At 53.2% G+C, this 17960-nt stretch overlaps 1 protein-coding gene across 7 annotated transcripts in view; it reads left to right on the top strand.

Annotated features, from left to right (window-relative positions):
• Positions 1–17004, top strand: part of LOC110256117 (multidrug and toxin extrusion protein 1-like) — a 93313-nt gene extending 76309 nt beyond the window's left edge. For 6 of the 7 annotated variants that reach the window (XM_021067949.1, XM_021067948.1, XM_021067946.1 and 3 more), the window contains 7 exons: positions 2726–2834; positions 2936–3011; positions 7132–7201; positions 7411–7543; positions 14252–14346; positions 15369–15447; positions 16402–17004. In XM_021067949.1, the coding sequence (XP_020923608.1) occupies positions 2726–2834; positions 2936–3011; positions 7132–7201; positions 7411–7543; positions 14252–14346; positions 15369–15447; positions 16402–16628 (789 nt within the window). In that variant the 3' untranslated portion in view covers positions 16629–17004. Of the gene's footprint in view, positions 1–2725; positions 2835–2935; positions 3012–7131; positions 7202–7410; positions 7544–10394; positions 11092–14251; positions 14347–15368; positions 15448–16401 lie in introns of those variants that run through there. The other variant, XR_002337386.1, reaches the window with a different exon arrangement.

Raw genomic sequence — 17960 nt, 5'->3', positions numbered from 1 at the left:
CTTAAACTCATATTTATCACTGCAACACTATTCGTTTATTTAATTTTTTTTTTCTTTTTGGGCCGCACTGCATATGGAATTTCCTGGACCAGGGATTGGATCCGAGCCACAGCCGCGACCTGCGCCGCAGCCGCGGCAACACGGGATCCTGGATCCACTTCGCTACACTGGAAACGCCAACACTTGTTATGTTTTACATATAGTTCATATTTCAGTAAGTTTCGTAAGTACATGCAAATCGAAATGCTTCATGGTGGAGGTCCGGCTGTTGCCCAATGGGATCGGCGGCCTCTTGGGAGGACGCAGGTTTGATCCCCGGCCCAGCACAGGGGGTTAAGGATCTGGTGTTGTGGCTTAGTTTGCAACTACAGCTCAGATCTGATCCCTGGCCTGGGAACGCCATATGCCGTGGGGCAGCCAAAAAGAAAACATGAAAAAGCTTCATGGTGCCTGGTATCCTACTGTACGGCATATAACTTTTTAAACCCATCTCCTTTTGTTGGCTATTTAGTTTATTTCCAATGTTTTGATGTTACTAATAACACTTGGGTGAACATCTTAGGACAAATATCTTCGTGAGCTTTATTTCTTTAAGATACATTCCTGAAGGTGAAATTTAATCACAGCTTTAGGTCTTTGGCAAATCTTGCTGTATGCTTTCTGACAGCTTTATAAGAATTTACATTTTATTTCTCCTTGGGAGTTCCCGTCATGGTGCGGTGGTTAAGGAATCCGACTAGGAACCATGAGGTGGCGGGTTCGATCCCTGGCCTTGCTCAGTGGGTTAAGGATCCGGCGTGGCCGTGAGCTGTGGTGTAGGTGGCAGACGCGGCTCGGATCCCGTGTTGCTGTGGCTCTGGTGTAGGCCGGGGGCTACAGCTCTGATTGGACCCCTAGCCTGGGAACCTCCATATGGCCTTGGGATCGGCCCTACAAAAGACAAAAAAAAAAAAAAAAGAATTTACATTTTATTTCTCCCTCATTGAAGGAAGGATTGATACCCTCACGCACGGTCACCAGTGGTTTTCACATTTTGCCCTGTTTCTTCACTCTGCCTTCCTCTCTCTCCACGTCCGTGTTTGAGCCCGTGTTCTGTTCACCTTTATCCTTATCTGCCTCCTGGGAGGCAGGTGTCTGGCCTCCCTCGTGTGCTTTAATCTAGAACGGATCCTCTGCCTTTCTCAACCTTGACCTTGCGAAGAGCGGAGGCGGCTCTCTGGAGACGTGTTGTCGCTGACGTGTCCTCACAGACAGACCCCGACGCTCTGTTTTTGGCAGGAATAGCACAGCCGGGACCTGCTTTCTGTGCCTCGTATCCAGTCAATATCCCGTTACTGGTGATAGTGACTCGGTGACGGTGGGGTCCGCTGGGTCTCTCCATCGTCAGCTTACTCGCTTTCCCGCTGGAAGAAATAAATAATTGGTTGTGAGACCCACAGGTTTGTTCCCACCAGCGAGTTTCTAGGCGGGGGGCTCAGGTCTTCCGTCCTCCTCGACGTGTGCCCCAGACTTTCGGGGACGCTGTCGTCGAGCCGTCTTGACGCGAAGGCATCCTTCGTCTGCAAACGAGTGATGACTCTTTTTTTCTCTACTAGTGCTCGTTTCTCAGTTGATTTCCAAAAACCCACCTGCTTACGGAGGTAGAGGTGATTTACGGTGTCGTGTTAGTTTCAGGTGTGCAGCCAAGTGATCCAGGCGCACGCATACACACATCCATCCTTTCTCAGCTTCTTTTCCCGTGTAGGTTCTTACAGGGTATTGAGCAGAGTTCCTGTGCTATAGAGCAGGGCTTTTTTGACGATCTATTCTACATACAGCAGCTGGCATCTCTTCCTCCCAAGCTCCTAATCTAGCCTTCTGCCCACTTTTCCCTTTGGTAAGTTTGTTTTCTGTGTCTGTGGGTCTGTTTCTGTTTTGTAGATAAGTTCGTTTGTAGGACTTTTTTAGATTCCACATATAGGTAATATCGTATGATATTTGTCTTTGTCTGTCTGGCTTATTTCACTCAGCAAGAGAAAGTCTACCTGCATCCATGTTGCCGCAAATGGCATTATTTGGTTCTTTTTACGGCTGAGTAGTATTCCATTGTGTATAGACCGCAATGGAATAGGCTGGTCTTTATGGAATAGGTAAGAGTGTGTGAGGTGTTACACTAATTGGTCCCTGGAAGGGAGAGGGTCCCTTTTGCAGAAGGAACAGCCGAGATCTGGAGGCGTCTACCAGCCGAGGGTCATGGGGCTTGAGCCCAGGGTCCTCCGTTCATCCCTGCAGCACCGCCCCTGTGTCCCCTCTCGCACCACCCGCTCCTCACTAAAAGCATCTGTCTGCCACCGACATGGTGTCTTCCTGTTTTCCTAAGTTCCGTTGATCCTGTATTTGGGGGAAGAAGAGAAAGGTCACCCTTTCAGGGCTCTGTCTTCTCACCTCGAGCCCCGAAGGTCTTTGAGAACAGACCTGGGGCTCCTGGGTCCCCAGGGCTGGAGCTGTGGGGGCTCCCCGCATGGGCTGGAAGCTCAGTGTGCGAGGTGGGTCCCAGCCCGGCCTGCACGCCCCACGGGAGCTGGACAGAGGGGATGGTGCCAAGTCCCCTCAGAAGTTCGAAGACCAGGTGTGACCCCTGAGGAGTGAGGCACCGCCCCCGGGTCCCTGTTCCCAGGAGGATGCAGGGAAGGCCAGGCTCTGACACCACCCCCAGCATCCCTGCCCGGTTCCCTTTTCGTTTCAGGTACCCACAGGCTTCAGCGTGGCCGCCAGCGTCCAGGTGGGGAACGCGCTGGGGGCCGGAAACATCGAGCAGGCCAGAAGGTCCTCGGTTGTCGCCCTGGTGGTCACAGGTGCCTAGACTCTCGGTCACGTGCTGCAGCCCGCGAGACCCCCGCCCTCCCTGCCGGCCTCCCGTCTCACCGTGCGGTTCCCTCTGCTGTTCCCCCTGCAGAGCTTTTCGCAGTAACCTTCTGCGTCCTGCTCCTGAGCTGCAAGGACCTTGTGGGCTACGTTTTCACCAAGGACCGGTGAGCGCTGGGACGATGTGACCCCGTGGCAGAGAAACGCTTGGGTGGCAGCTGCTCCCTCCCCACCCTCCACCCCGGGCTTCGTGGGCGTTCACGCCCTTGGGGATGCCCGAGTCCCTTGCGAGGCTGGGTACCTAGGTTGTTACCTGGCAAGAGCCGATTACATCCAGGGAGAGATTTGGGATCTGGGGCCAGCTTGCTGGTGGTCTGGCTGTCGGGTCGCTCATGTGTTTTAAAGGAGGAAGCTCCTTTTGGGGGCCTGGCTACCTCTTCAGTCAATTATTTCACCTTGGTAGCCCAGCCCACACGTGCCTGGAGTGCAGCTTACCAGATGCATTTGTCAGCCCGGACTGAGGTGCAAATCTCACCTCTGAGCCGTCGTCCCCACACGTCACAGCTGGTTACTGAGGGCACCTGGCCCTGGGCAGCTCCCCTGTGCTCTGTCACAGCTGGTTACTGAGGGGACCTGGCCCTGGGCAGCTCCCCTGTGCTCTGTGGGCTCTGGTTGGTGGGTTTCGTTGGTTTCGATTTGTTTTTTGGTTGGGTTTTTGCAGTTTGGTTCTGTTTGGTTCATTTTGCAGGTTCTGTTTGATTGGTTCTGTTTGTTTGTTTCCTTTTGGGTGGTTCTGTTTGGTTGGCTCTGCGGGTTCTGTTTGGTGGGTTCTGTTTTTTTTTGTTTGTTTGTTTGTTTCTATTTGGTTGGTTCTGTTTGACTGGGTTTTATGGCTTTGTTTCTGTTTGGCTGGTTTTGGGGGTTTGTTTCCGGTTGTTTAGTTCTGCTTGGGTGGCTTTGCAGGGTCTGTTTGGTTGGGGTTTGGGGGGGTTGTTTCTGTTCGGTTGGTTCGGTTTGGTTGGGTTTTTGGGTTCGGTTCGGTGGGTTTGCCTGCTGATCAGTGAGGCCAGCTGGTGCTTTCTGCCTGGGAAGCTGTACTGAGGGGCTGCCCCCCATTCGTGATCATTTATCAGAAGTTAGACCTGCAGAGCTGACTGTCTCTGCGGATTCACAAAGCAGGTGGTGTGGACAGATCCGACTCGCACGGTGTATTCCCCAGGCCTCTGTCCTTTGACTTCTGAGGGTGGATGTCCTCTCTGCCACGTGGCTGTGTGGAAGAAAGATGTTCAAATATCCCTCACTTCAGAGTGAATGGGAAGGCAAAACCAGCAGCCGTCCTCACGGCCTTCAAAGGGGGTCAGAATTCACTTGATCAGAAGGGGATCCTGCACGGATGGCTTCTGGGGAAATGTGCCAGATGTTTAATTCTGAATCTGTCCACCGCCTGAAACCATGCAGAGCAGGGAAAAAATGAAAAGCCAAAGGCCCACAGTCTGTATTTTTGATGAGATTGAGAGACATAGAACACTCACAAAATCAGGCCGTCCTCAAAAAGTCTACAGATAACAAGTGCTGGAGGGGGTGTGGAGAAAAGGGAACCTTCCTGCACTGTTGGTGGGAATGTAAACTGGTACAACCACCATGGAAAACAGTATGGAGAGTGCTTTAAAAACTCAAATAGAAACACCATAAGATCCAGCAATCCCACTCCTGGACATATATCCAGAGAAAACCATAATTTGAAAAGATGCATGTACCCCAGTGTTCGTAGCAGCACTATTCACAATAGCCAGGACGTAGAAGCAACCTAAATGTCTGTTGACAGAGGACTAGATTAAGATGTGGTCCATACAAAATGGAATATTACTCAGCCATAAAAAAGAACAAACCAGGAGTTCCTGTTGTGGCTCAGTGGAAACGAAGCCAACTAGTATCCATGAGGATGCAGGTTTGATCCCTGGCCTTGCTTCCAAAGTTGCTGTGAGCTGTGGTGTAGGTCGCAGATGTGGCTTGGATCCCATGTGGCTGTGGCTGTGGCTGCGGTGTAGGCCGGCAGCTGTAGCTCCGTTTCACCTCCTAGCCTGGGAGCTTCCATATGGGGCAAGTGTGGCCCTAAAAAGCAAAAAAACCCAAAGATATGCATGAACTTATTTGTAAAACAGAAAGACTCATAGACTTTGAAAACAGACTTGTGGTTATCAGAGGGAAGTGTGATGGGGGGAGATTCGGATTTGGAATTAGCATCTGCACGCTGCTATATATAAAACAGCCAGCCAACAACGGCCTACTGTAGAGCACAGCAAAGTTGGCTCAATATCCTGTAATGACCTGATAAGAATTTGAAAGAGAGTGGATATATGTGTGTATAACTGAATCACTTTGCTGTGCACCTGAAACGAACACAGCAGAGTAAATCAAATCTACTCCAATCTAAAACAAAAATTTAATTTGAAAAAAAGAGAAAATTCACAAAATCAAATTACTTGTGAGCTGACCAGACTCAGCTGAAGCTGGCAGAACCAATGACAGATTTTGACGATGACACAGATGCTTGACCCAATCAAAGGGGAAAAGGCCATATGCCCCACCCACCCCATGCAGAGTCAGAAACGGGGGAAGTTCCTTAAAAAACCCATTATTTTCCTAAAGCATCAGAGACGAGTTTTCACAACTTTTGCAAGTAAGCTTAAACATCTAGAAGGAATACATAATTTTCTAGGAATATAATTTACCTGAACTTAAGCTAGATCTAAGTAGACCGATTTCCTTAGAAGAAATAAGAAAAAGTCATTTCAAAATATCAGAAAGTGCTAACCCCAGAGGCTTCCAAAGGAGAGTTTTATAAAACTTTTAAAACATACTAACCCCAGTGCTGCTTTGGCAGTTTCAGAGCCCAGAACAAGGGACACTCATTCTGTTTATGAAGTATAATGTTGGTACCAAAATCTGACAGAGTTTGCACATTAAAAAAGAAAGAAAAAACAGAAAGGGGGTTCCCTGATGACACAGCAGGTGAAGGGTCCAGCCTCGTCACTGTCGTTGCTGTGGCTCCGGTTCAGTCCTTGGCCCTGAACTTCTGCATGCTGTGGGCACAGCCAAAAAAAAGAAAAAAAAAAAAAAGCAAGCTGCAGACTGATCTTACTTAATAGTGATTTTAAAATCCAAAATAAGGAGTTCCCATCGGGGCTCAGTGGAACTGAATCTGACTCGCATCCGTGAGGACACAGGTTCGATCCCTGGCCTCGATCAGTGGGTGAAGGATCCAGGTTGCCATGAGCTGCGGTGCAGGTCGCAGACGAGGCTCGGATCCCACATTGCTGTGACTGTGGCGTAGGCCAGCAGCTACAGCTCCAGTTTGACCCCTGGCCTGGGAACCTCCATATGCCGCAGGAGCGGCCCAAGAAATGGCAAAAAGACCAAAAAAAAAAAAAAAAAAAGTTGTAACCTGAAATCACACGAGTTTGGAAGGGACGTAGGATGCGTGTGTTTGCATTTGCTTTTATTGTCATCGGCGCTGGACAAATACAGGAAGAATTATTACACCGTTCAGGGGCAGGCAGTGGGGGGCCTGGGAAGGGAGTGGATATAAACTCTTTCTCCAAATCCTTTTCATCTCGTCTGGTTTCTTTTAACCGTTTGCCTCTGTTTCGTATTCAAAAACATAGAATACCGTTCGAATACGAGAACTGATCAGAACTGTCCTTCCGTCCTTTCTTGGCAGGAGGCAGTGGCATCCTGGTCCATGCCAGATTTCTTGTTTATTCATTCATGCCGCAAATACTTCTTTCCGGACCACATCCTAGGTTGACTCGATAATCACTTGAGAGCACTTGGCGCCCCACGTGTGTGGTTAAAGCCCCAGTGTCTGGCTTTAGAGGTCAGAGCCAAGGACAGGTCTGTCCGCTCCATCTCTGGCCTTTAGGACTGGCCACGTTGGGTTCCCTGGAGGAGCCTGAGCCTTATTCTGCCGTGTGTCCCTCAGACCCACGGAGGGACACGCCTGGGACCCTGCGAGAAGAAGGATGGCGCTACACCTCGGCTCGAAACCACTGATGGGACTGACTGTGCCAAGCCCCCGGACTGCGTGTTTTCTAGACGGCATGCCATGCAGCATGCAGAGGTTTCCTCTGCAGGCCCAGAAACAGTGGGACTGCCCCTAAGTAGGACGCGGGCAGAGTGCCTGAGCTGGGTTGCACACGGAGCCCTGCGGGGCTGTCACTGTCACCGTCACTGGGAGCCCCCGGCTCTCTGCTCTCCTGATGAGCTTCTGCCTTGTCTTCCTCGCAGGGAAATCATTGCCCTGGTGGCCCAGGTGGTTCCGATTTACGCTGTTTCCCATCTCTTTGAGGGTCTGGCGGTGAGTATCCTGCGGCATTTCCTAAAACATCTTTTGCGATCGTGCTGTTGCCTCGGATGAGGGTGGATGTGCAAACGCGGCACAGGGCTGGGGCCTTCGCTTGCCCAGATCCTGGATTTGAGGCAGGGTCCCACCGAGCGGGGGCTGCCGGGGCCGGAGTCTTGGCGGCACCCGCGGTGTCCACACTGACGAGTGCCCTCTGCCCGCAGTGCACCTGTGGCGGCGTGCTGCGGGGGAGCGGAAACCAGCGGGTCGGGGCCATTGTCAACACCATCGGGTATTATGTGGTCGGCCTTCCCATCGGGATTTCGCTGATGTTTGCCACTGGACTTGGAGTGGTCGGTAAGCCTCGAGGGTGGGAGTTCCACGGGCGCAGCAGGCGGCTGTGCACGAGACGTGGCTCTGGAGTGCTGGAGCTTCCGCGTTCCTTCTGGGCCCCGAGGAAGACAGAGCCGGTGGGGGAGCGGCAAGGGGGTGGCCTCCGTGGTGGCTGTACCTGCCCTAGAGCGACCCCCGCCCCGGGTCTTAGCCCAGGCCACCGTGACCCCCATCACCTCTCCCACCCCGTCCTCTGGCAGGTGGGGCGTGGGTGAGCAGCTCAGGACAAAGGCAGGTGGGGGAACTCGAGCCCCTTCCTACACTTGGAGGAAAAAACTTCATCTATAGCATCTGAAGGTACCAGAGCTAGTCATTAAAAGAGTAGGGAAACAGGAGTTCCCTGGTGGCTCAGGGGGTTAAGGATCGGACATTGCCACTGCAGTGGCATGAGTTCCGTGGCCCGGGAATGTCGGCATGGCTCGGGTGGGGCAAAAAAAAAAAAAAAAAAAAAGACTAGGGAAACACATGATTGCTCGGGTTTGATTTCTAAAATAATCATTTGAAACACACCGGGAGTTAATCCACGGTTATGTTGAAACTTGAACATGTTATCGTGGGGCGCGGGTGTGACCGTGCTCGTTTGTATCCCTCAGGACTTGGATCAGAGGCCATGAGACGCCATCTGATACCGAGACTCAGCTTTCGGTTCAGCGTACTTCATTCTGCTACACATGTTTCTGAGGTTCAATAATATTTTAATGAAAAACACAGGCGATGTTCAAAGAATGGCGTTGCCAACGCAAGGTTCACGGTGCAGAAAATGATCGAGGCTGCGTTTCTGGCATCACTCATGTTTTTTGGGATTTACCAGCAGCATAGCTAAGGGAAAAGTTGGAGGAATCCACTTAAAAATATAGCTCCCTCTGTGTCTCCAGAGCTGTACGCCGCCCACTCTGCCCTTTAACAAAACCCAGTGTGTGCAGAGCAGAGGGAGCCAAGAGAAATACTAGGGGACAGGGAGTTAGTTCCCTGTGTGGTGCAGCAGAAATGAATCTGACTTGTGTCCATGAGGATGCAGATTCGATCCCTGGCCTCGATCAGTGGATTGGGGAACGGGCGTTGCCGTGAGCTGTGGTATAGGTGGCAGTCGAGACTGTGGGTGCAGCCCTAAAAAAAAAAGAAAAAAAAAAGAAAGAAATACTAGGGTACGAACTTGCAGTGATTATAATTAATATACCGTAGTGTATATTTGAAAGTTGCTAAGAGAGTAGATCTTAAAAATTCTCATCCCAGAGTTCCCTGGTGGCACGGCAGGTTGAGGAGCCAGAGGTATCCCTGCAGTGGCTCGGGTTACTGCTGTGGCACGGGTTCCATCCTGGGCCCCAGAACTTCTGCATGCCGTGAGAGCAGTCACAGAAAAAGTTCCCATCTAAGGAAAAAGTCTGCAGTTATGTGATGAGGAATATTAACTGGATAAGTGAGTATTTCATAATCCGTACAAGTCACCCCCCATTATGGTTCATGCCTGAAATATAGCAGCTAACAGGTCAATTTCTACCTTTATATAATCCAAGGTGGATTTAAGTACCCTGGCAACTAGCTGAGTATTTTCATGCAGCAACTTAGCTTGTATTTTTGTTTCATTTTGTCTTGCTTTCTAGGGCCGCACCTGTGGCATATGGAGGTTCCCAGGCTGGGGGTCGAGTCAGAGCTGCAGCTGCCAGCCTCCACCACAGCACAGCCACAGCCACAGCCACGCCAGATCCGAGCCGCCTCTGCAACCGACACCGCAGTTCATGGCAATGCCAGATCCTTAACCCACTGAGCGGGGCCAGGGATCGAACCCATGTCCTCACTGGATACTAGTTGGACTCGTTTCCGCTGAGCCACAAAGGGAACTCCCTGGCTCGTGTCTATTCGAAATCATCCCGAGGCCCACGGCCATCCTGACCGGCCCGAGGTGCACCCCCTGCCCCTTGGGGTGCCACCCCATCCTGTTCTTCCTTCTCAAAACGGGGCTAGACCTTGAAGTTTTATAACAACCTCTTTGGATGCTCCAGAGATTTATCCTTTGAGGGTTTAGATGGGATTACAGCCCGACGGAGAGGCTTGTTTGGGGTAGCGACCTGCCGGACAGGTCCCGGCCTCTCTGGGGGGAGGAGCACAAGCACGTCTCAAGTTTCCTGAGCTTGTTTGGGGCTCACGGAGGCCAGAGGCATCGCAAAGCCATGTCCTTACCCCCGGCCTCCGGCTGGCCTGCCATCCGTGCGGAAGTCTGCTCTCCGGGCCTCGGCTGGCGGGCCCGCTCAAGGGAGCACAGTAACTCTGGGGCGGGTGTCGCCACAGGCCGAGGGCGAAAGGAGACCTTCCATAGTGACAGCACATCTGCTTGACAACCAGCGTTGTGCTGCGACCTAGCAACAGGGGACGCTGGGCCGGCGCTGTCAGCAGGGGCTCTCGTAAGTCTGCGTGAGGGCTGAGACCCCCCAGCTGAGGGCAGACCGCACCGGCCCCCTTCCCTGGGAGGCAGGCAGGATCAGGAGAGGCCCTCCGGAGAAAAGCCTTTCCTTCTAGGCTTGGTCTCTTCCCCTGCTTCTGCCTGCGTGGGATGCTGGGAAGTGTGGGTGGCATTTGATAGCTGTCTGACCTCTTACGGGTCCTGCCGCAAGTAGGACCCTGCTCCAAGCAGGGGGCTCCACTTACCCTGGGGTGTAAGGTACAGGGTTAAGAGCCTCGGGATCTGCAGCAAATAAATGAGAGGCAGGTTACATCCAGAATGGACACCTGGATTCTGAAGAGCCGTGTCCTCCGGGACCTCAATCAATAATGGCCCTGTGTGCATTTAATATTTAATATCACCTTTCCTTTTGCACAGGAAGCCGCCGCCTATGAAGCCTGCAAGGCAGCTGCCACTGAGCCACAGGTGTGGTTTTTTAGTCAAGGGCCCGAGGGAGAGAGCTAAGGATGCAGGACTGGGGAAACCTGGTTTTTGGCAACACCTGCCACCTGTGGGGTGCCTTTGCCACGAGGCAGAGGTTGAGCAGCGGTGGCCGCTGTGCCGTGGAAAGAGCAGCGCGTCCCCAGCAGGAACTGGGGAAGATGGAAGCTGGGCGTTTGCGGCTGGTTCACCCCGAGCATCGGAGAGGATGGCGGGACCCTGGGCCCCCACCTTAGTGGTTTGTCCTCCCGGCTGTCCCTTCCGTCTCAGCACCTGCAAGTCCTTGTCAGCAGGCAGCTGAGCGGCGGATGGGGGGCACTGGGGCGGGGGGCAGCTCATGTCGCCTTTGGTTCTCCTGGCGTTTTGGTGCTGAAGCCTTTGCAAAATGTTCTGCCAGGTGTTGTCACTCAGCCAAAAGGAACTATTTCCCGTTCCAATTTCTGTTCTCAACTAGGTCTCCGGTTTCAGGTGTAATTGTCTCACGGACAGAATAAGATGAAAGGCGCCTTCTTGAACCCCCGAACGTTGTTAAGATTATCTTCTAGTTTATCTTGGAAAGCTCTGATGGTTGCGTCCTGGTTTTGTTTGCATGATTGAATTATGGGCCCGTGAGTTTTTACTGGAAAGCTTTCAGGTGTGGATTTTTTTTTTTTTTTTTTTACTTTCGTCTTCTTTTTTTTAAAGTTTTATCGAAGTATAGTTGACTTACAAAATTGTGATCACTTGTGCTGTACCACAAAGTGATTCAGTTACGCATGTGGTTTTTGTTGTTGTTGGTCTTTTTGCCTTTTTTAGGGCCGCACCCGAGGCATACGGAGGTTCCCAGGCTAGGGGTCGAATCGGAGCTGTAGCCACCGGCCTACACCACAGCCACAGCAACACGGGATCCGAGCCGCATCTGCGACCCACATCGTGTTGCTCACGGCCACGCCGGCTCCTTCACCCACTGAGCAAGGCCAGGGATCGAACTTGCCACCTCATGGTTCCTAGTCGGATTTGTCAACCACTGAGCCACGACGGGAACTCCTGTGCTTGAGTTTACATCCATTCTCTCTCAGGTCCTTCTCCTACGTAGATAATCGCAGAATACTGGGTAGGGTTCTCTGTGCTCGACAGCGGGCTCCACATAGGGGCTTTGGTTGATTTTTCTGGCCTTTTCTCATCCTGGAGGTCCCTTTCCAGCCAGGCCTGTCAGCTTTTGCTGCTAAAAAGATCTGAGGTTCCAACCAGCACATGGTCAAGATGGTACAGGCTGGGTGACCCGGGGTACCCAGGAGAATTCTCACTTCTAAGAACATGTGCTGGTTTTGTTTGGGTTTAGGGAGCTCTTCAGAATTCTTCACTCAGCCCAGATCCAGGGTCTCTGGACCTGCCACAGTTGCCCGCATCCCTGGTTCATGGGAAGAATGGGTGCTTAGGGGCAGCTGGCCTTTGGGGGTCTTAGGAGAGTCAGGGTGCCGGTCAAGGGTCTAGACGAGGGCAAGAGGATGGAGGTGCCAGAGGGGAGAGGGCAGAGGACAGAAGCGGGGAGCTGGTTCTTCGGAGGCAGCGGCAGGACAGGGAGGGAGAGGCTTTCCTCCAGCAGCAGGTCAAATTTGTTCTTGCTTACTCTGTCCAGTTGCTCATTAACTGTAGCCAGCGGCTCTTTGAGTGAAGCCACCTCTGCTTCAGAATTTCCTCCCGAGTCCCTGTGATGCTGGCCACTGGGCTTGCGAACCCGCATGCCTTTCTTTTCGGAGGTATTTCTCAACGGACACCTTTGTCCAAGGCAGTGTTTCCCAGAGAGGCCACTGGAGGTGGCCCAGGAGCCACGAGGCCCAGGAGCGGTGCGAGAATTTGGATGTGGGTGAGAATGCACGGATGAAGCAGGCATTTCTGCAGGCAGAGGAGAGGCTGCAGCCGCCGGTGGCCACGAGAGGTGACCCCAGGTGGCAGGAAATTTGTGTGTCTCCTGTCTCAGGCCCTCAGCCTGATGGTTGGCTGCCCCCAAAGTGCACACGGATATGCTGTGTCCCCCAGCGGGTGGAACACAGAGAGAATGGCCCCGGGATCAAAGCCAGGCTCTCAGGACACAGAATTGAGACAGAGAGGACCTCGTGGGGTTTAGCGGTGACTCCCAGCCAAGGGGGCCCAGAGGCTGCTCGTCAGGTGGGGACCCACAAGCTCATGGGCCTGTGAGACCCACTTCCACGTGGGATTAGCGGGCCTCTGCCTGCGTTTTGCTCTCGAATCCCCTTCTTAGGACAGCGCTTTTACACGGCACAGCGCAGGGGCACAAAAGGCAGCAGAAAGGGTGAAAAGGATGAGGCCGACCCCACCAGGGATGCCAAGCGAATGGGACCCGACCAGACCCAGTCACCAAACCCAAGAAGAAACAGCGAGAAGCTCGGTGCAAAGCCACGGGGGCCCAGACCTGGCCCTTCCGCATCCCGTCCTCAGGCTCGGGACGAGCCACAGGCCAAAAGACGCCAGGGGCCTCTGAGGGCGCCACCCCTGGGGTCCACGGTGACAGGTGGCGCAGATCAGTCTTGCGGGGCCTCTGGGATTAACGGGAAGTAATGCAGACCGAGGAATGCCAAGGCCATGTATGCTGAGCTGCAGCAGGGACTCAGCCTCCAGCCCCTGCACTTGGCAGAGAGTCAGAGGCAGGCGGAGGAGGGGAAGGAGTCAGAGTGGGACCGAGGGGGGCCTCAGGGCCGCCTGGTGGAGGCTGTTGGCCTGGGGAGCCTGGAGGCCAGCCGACCAGAAGGGGTCGTCCTGTGTGATGGGTCAGGGGGCATGTGTGCCTTTCTCTGTGGTCCCGAGTTGGAAGCAGGGACAAAACTTAGGGAAGTTGTCAGTTTCGGGTCACGGCCTGTCCCTAAAGATAGCGATCTGGCCTCTTGTAAGTCTGACATAGGACAGGCTATTTCTGGTGGTTAATTACAGAAAAAGGGGTTGCCTTTCATTGTGGGCCAGAGTTCGGTGTGTGTTCACTTGTGCGTGCTGTCTCTCACGGCTGTCCTTGGACTTTCTGATTCTGCCCTTGGTTCCATCTGGACCAAAAAAACCCTGTCACTTGGGGTCTCCGCCTGAGTCCTGGTGTGGGGTTTATGGGACAGCGTTTGTTGGGTACTTTGAGATCGGCAAAGCTGCTCCCATCCTCTGCCCCCACTCAATGTCTGTGTGCATAACTGTCCCATGAGGTCCTAAGGTCACCGAGCAGGTCAGGTCCAGCATGAAGCAGGAGGGAGGGACAGAGGCTGGGGACAGCTGCAGTTTTAAAGGGTAGTCCCCCCCCCCTTTTTTTTTTCTTTTTAGGGCGGCACATGGAGGTTCCCAGGCCAGGGGTCGAATCAGAGCTGCACCTGCCGGCCTCCACCACAGGCACAGCAACGTAGGAGCCAAGCCACATCTGGGACCTAGGCTGCTCTGCCAGATCCTTAACCCAGTGAACGAGGCCAGGGATCCAGCCCACATCCTCAGGGATACTAGTTGGGTTCTTGACCCGCTGAGCCACAACGGGAACTCCCATTTGTTCCCTTTCTTGAGGGAAACTGGGTATAGTCCTGTTAAGAATAGAATATCGCTTGTCCTGGAGTATTTCCTATAATTGGCACTTTTCGAGCCAGCCAAGCAGGATGGTGGAAAAGGCCACCAAAAGAGCCTCTGGATGTTTGTTCTGACGTCCAGAAGCCGGGGAGGTGGCCTCGGGGCTTCTGGGCTTCCTGGAAGCTTCTGGAAACCAAAGGAGAGGGAAGGGGCAGGTTTATGGCTCTCCCGGAACCGGCGACTGTCGACCGCTCGTCTTCCAGGTCTCTGGCTCGGAATCATCATCTGCACCATCTCCCAGGCCGTGTGTTTTCTGGGCTTCATTGCGCGGCTAAACTGGAAAACAGCCTGCCAGCAGGTACTCTGCTCCTTGCTCTGCTCTCCCTGAAAACACAGAAGCAGCCTTGCCTCTCTCTCCCTGGTTTTGGAAGGTCCTTTTCTCTTTTATTATAAATGCTACTTTTTTTTTTTTTTTTTTTTTGCCTTTCTTTTTGGCCATGCCAGCAGCACATGGACGTTCCCAGGCTAGGGCTGGAACCTGAGCCACGGTGGTGACAATGCCAGGTCCTTAATTCACTGAGCCACCAGGAAACTCCGTCACTATTGTTTTAACTCGACTTCATTCTTTTTTGTTTGTTTTGCTTTTTAGGGCTGTACCCGCAGCATATGGAGGTGCCCAGGCTAGGGGTCTAATGGGAGATACAGCTGCCAGCCTCCACCACAGCCACAGCAACACGGGATCTGAGCTGCATCTTCGACCCACACCACAGCTCACGGCAACGCCAGATCCTTGACCCGCTGTGCTGGCCCGGGGATCGCACCTGAGTCCTGGCGCTGCATAGGTCCCGTTGCGCCACAGCAGGATCTCCTGGGCTCTATGCAGATGTGAAGAGCCAGGGAGCCTGGCTCTATACGTTCCCCTTGTTTATTTCATTGAATAGAAAAATGGGGGGCTGCTTTCTTCCTTGCATCCTATGCGAGGGTTCCGCCCTCGTGCCTGAGACGCCAATTTCAGGAGGAGGTTTGGAACTGGAGGGACAGGTGGGGGGCCACCGGTCCATCCTGGTACTGTTTCTATGACCCACAGTATTCCCTTAAGATTCCCGGGGCCTCTCTCTCTGTCCACTTCCTACGGTTGACATAGGGTGGGAAATAGCTGAGAATGAGGAAGGGGGGGGTTCCTCGGGCTTCGGTCCCCACCCCACCTTCCCAGCCCACTGACCCCACGTGGGTCGTCATGAAAGACTGGTAACTAGAGAAGCGCCAATGTTACGTGCCGATAAAAGAAAATGGCTTGTTTTTCCTAAACGGGGCAGTCAAGCCAAGTGTCGGGGCAGCTCTGTGGTGAAGCCTGTGCATTGACTTCATTTTGTCTCCTAGGCTCAGGTCCATGCCAATTTGAAACTAAACGTGGCCCAGGACGGGACCGCAGTTCTCTCGAGGGAGCCACCCTACCCAGGTATGTCACACCTGCCTCCGCTCCTGGAGCACGGCCTGCCCAGGTGGTCTCAGAGGGGTCGTCTGGGGGACACGGCTCCGTTGGCTGCTCTGGGCACCGGTTTATTTGTTTTATTTGTCTTTTTAGAGCCGCACTCACGGCATATGGAGGTTCCCAGGCTAAGGGTCAAATCATAGCTGTAGCTGCCTGCCTACACCACAGCCACAGCCAGGCCAGATCCGAGCTGCATCTGCAACCTACGCCACAGCTCACGGCAGTGCCAGATCCTTAACCCACTGAGCAAGGCCGGGGATCGAACCTGCGTCCTCATGGATGCTGGTCAGGTTCGTTTCCGCTGAGCCATAAGGGGAGCTCCTGGGTGCCCGTGTAAATAGGGCCATGATGTTTCAGAAACAAGTGATAACACGCAATTTCAGGTCCACAGATCTGAAGCTTGTTTGCTTTAACTGCAGACACAGAGGTACCGCTGTTGGTGATGAAAGGCGGCAGGTGGCCAGTTTGGTACTTAGGTCAGCATTTAGGCTGTTTTCCTCATTGTTGCTCCTGCAGGGTCGGGAGGCTCAGTCTAGGTCTGGGTCTCTAGCCTGCGTGGTGCTAAGCAGGCCCTCTCTCCCCTGGGCGGTTATCGGCTTTTAAAAATCCCTTAGATCTCTCTCCTCCGCTGGCCTTATTCTCTTTCCAAGATGCTAGTTCAAGGGGGCTGGCCCCTTGAAAATTTTCCCTGAGACCCTTAACCTAAAGAGCTACCTTATTTGCTGGGGCAGAGCCCCCGAGGAGCCAAGCTGATCTGTGTCTGAGTGAGCAGACAGCACCTGAGTTACGATCTCTTATTATCCACGGCAGCACCTGTTTCCCAAATTAACAGCCTCCCAGCTCGTAGCTCACATTTGCCTCTGCTTTTATACAGATGAAAAATACATATTAAGATGCTCGCTAAGTTCCTTTCCCCTCCAGTGGGCCCTGAAAACCTCGGAGGAGTTTTGCTGAGAGATGTTGCCAAAAAAGAGGCGACCCCGTTGGGTCAGCAGCCGCCCCAGGAAGAGCACGTCGAGGTTCATCCCAGAGCCGAGCCGACCTTGTCCGGGAGACAGTTGCTGCTGCGTCGAGGGCTGCTGCTCCTGGGGGCCGTGTCCCTCTTGCTGGTGGGGATTTTAGTGAGAGTGTGTGTCAGGATTCAGTGACGGGGCAGGAGAGGGTCAGGTCACGTGATGAGAGGGAGACCGGCAGGTCACGTGATGCTTGTGCTGCCGAACAAAGAATTCACCGGCCCTGAGGCGGCAGTTCGTTTGCAGGGGACTTTATGGATGTCCCGAAGGGAGGGTTCCAAGGTATTTTCTGATGAAGAAAAGGAACTAATGTAAAAAAATACATGTTAGCCCAAGACAGCACCTGTTGTAACCGAGGACCCCAAGCGCTGGCTGCCTGGATGGAGGGCTTTGATGTTTCTTCTGCTTACTGGTTTCTTGTTCTTTAGACACAATCCCACATACCGAGGATACTTAAGGATTCTTACTCTCTGAATTATTTAAAATATATTTTACAATGTATCTTTCCTGCTGCCTTGAGTATTATTCAGCGGGTGACGTCATTCGTTAATACTCCTTTGGGGTCCAGATCTCAGGGGCTGAGGGGGGTGGACACGCTTGAGAAACTGAGAGGGGAGAAGACAGAGGGCCACGAAGGAAGGAGCCGGGGGGGCATCGGTTACCATCCATGCTTCCTCTTACGGGCCCGGGTTGGGTTTGGTTTGGTTTTTGCTTTTTAGGGCCGCACCTGCAGCATATGGAGGTTCCCAGGCTAGGGGTTGAATCAGAGCTACAGCTGCCGGCCTCCACCACAGCCGCAGCCACGCCAGGTCCGAGCCACGTCTTCGACCCACACCACAGCTCACGGCAATGCCGGATCCCTAACCCACTGAGCAAGGCCAGGGATTGAGCCCTCATCCTCTTGGATACTAGTCAGGTTTGAAACCGCTGAGCCACGACGGGAACTCCTGGGTGTGTCCTCATCTTAAAAAAGGCACAGGTGTATCCAGAAGGTTGTGTGTGGTCCCATTTCAAAAAGATGAGGTTTTGGAGTTCCCACTGTGGCTCAGTGGGTTAAGAACCCGACATGGTGTCCGTGAGGATGCGGGTTTGATCCCTGGCTTTGTTTCGTGGGTTAAGAATCCGCGTTGCCTGTGAGATGTGGCGTGGATCACAGATGTAGCTCAGATCAGTGTTTCTGTGGCTGTGGTGTAGGCCCACACCTGAACCCCAGCCCAGCAACTTCCATAGGCTGCAGGTGCGGCTGTAAAAAGAAAAAGCAAAAAAAGATGAGGTTTTAATGAATGCGCCCTTCTTGGCCTTGGAAGTCCTTAGGTAAGTGGAGCTCTGAGAATCCAAACCATTGCTCACCCCTCTCAGCAGGTGGGAGGGCAACCCTTCCACAGCAGCCTTGGATTCAGCGGTGATGCTGCAATGCAGGTTGCCAGGCTCCACGCTGTTAGCAAGCCTCAGGGCGGGCCAAGTACC

Source organism: Sus scrofa, chromosome 12 (genome assembly GCF_000003025.6).
Source record: "Sus scrofa isolate TJ Tabasco breed Duroc chromosome 12, Sscrofa11.1, whole genome shotgun sequence".
Classification (NCBI taxonomy): Eukaryota; Metazoa; Chordata; class Mammalia; order Artiodactyla; family Suidae; genus Sus; species Sus scrofa.
Note: the sequence above shows the minus strand (reverse complement) of the source record. Positions and strands in the feature narration are given on the sequence as shown.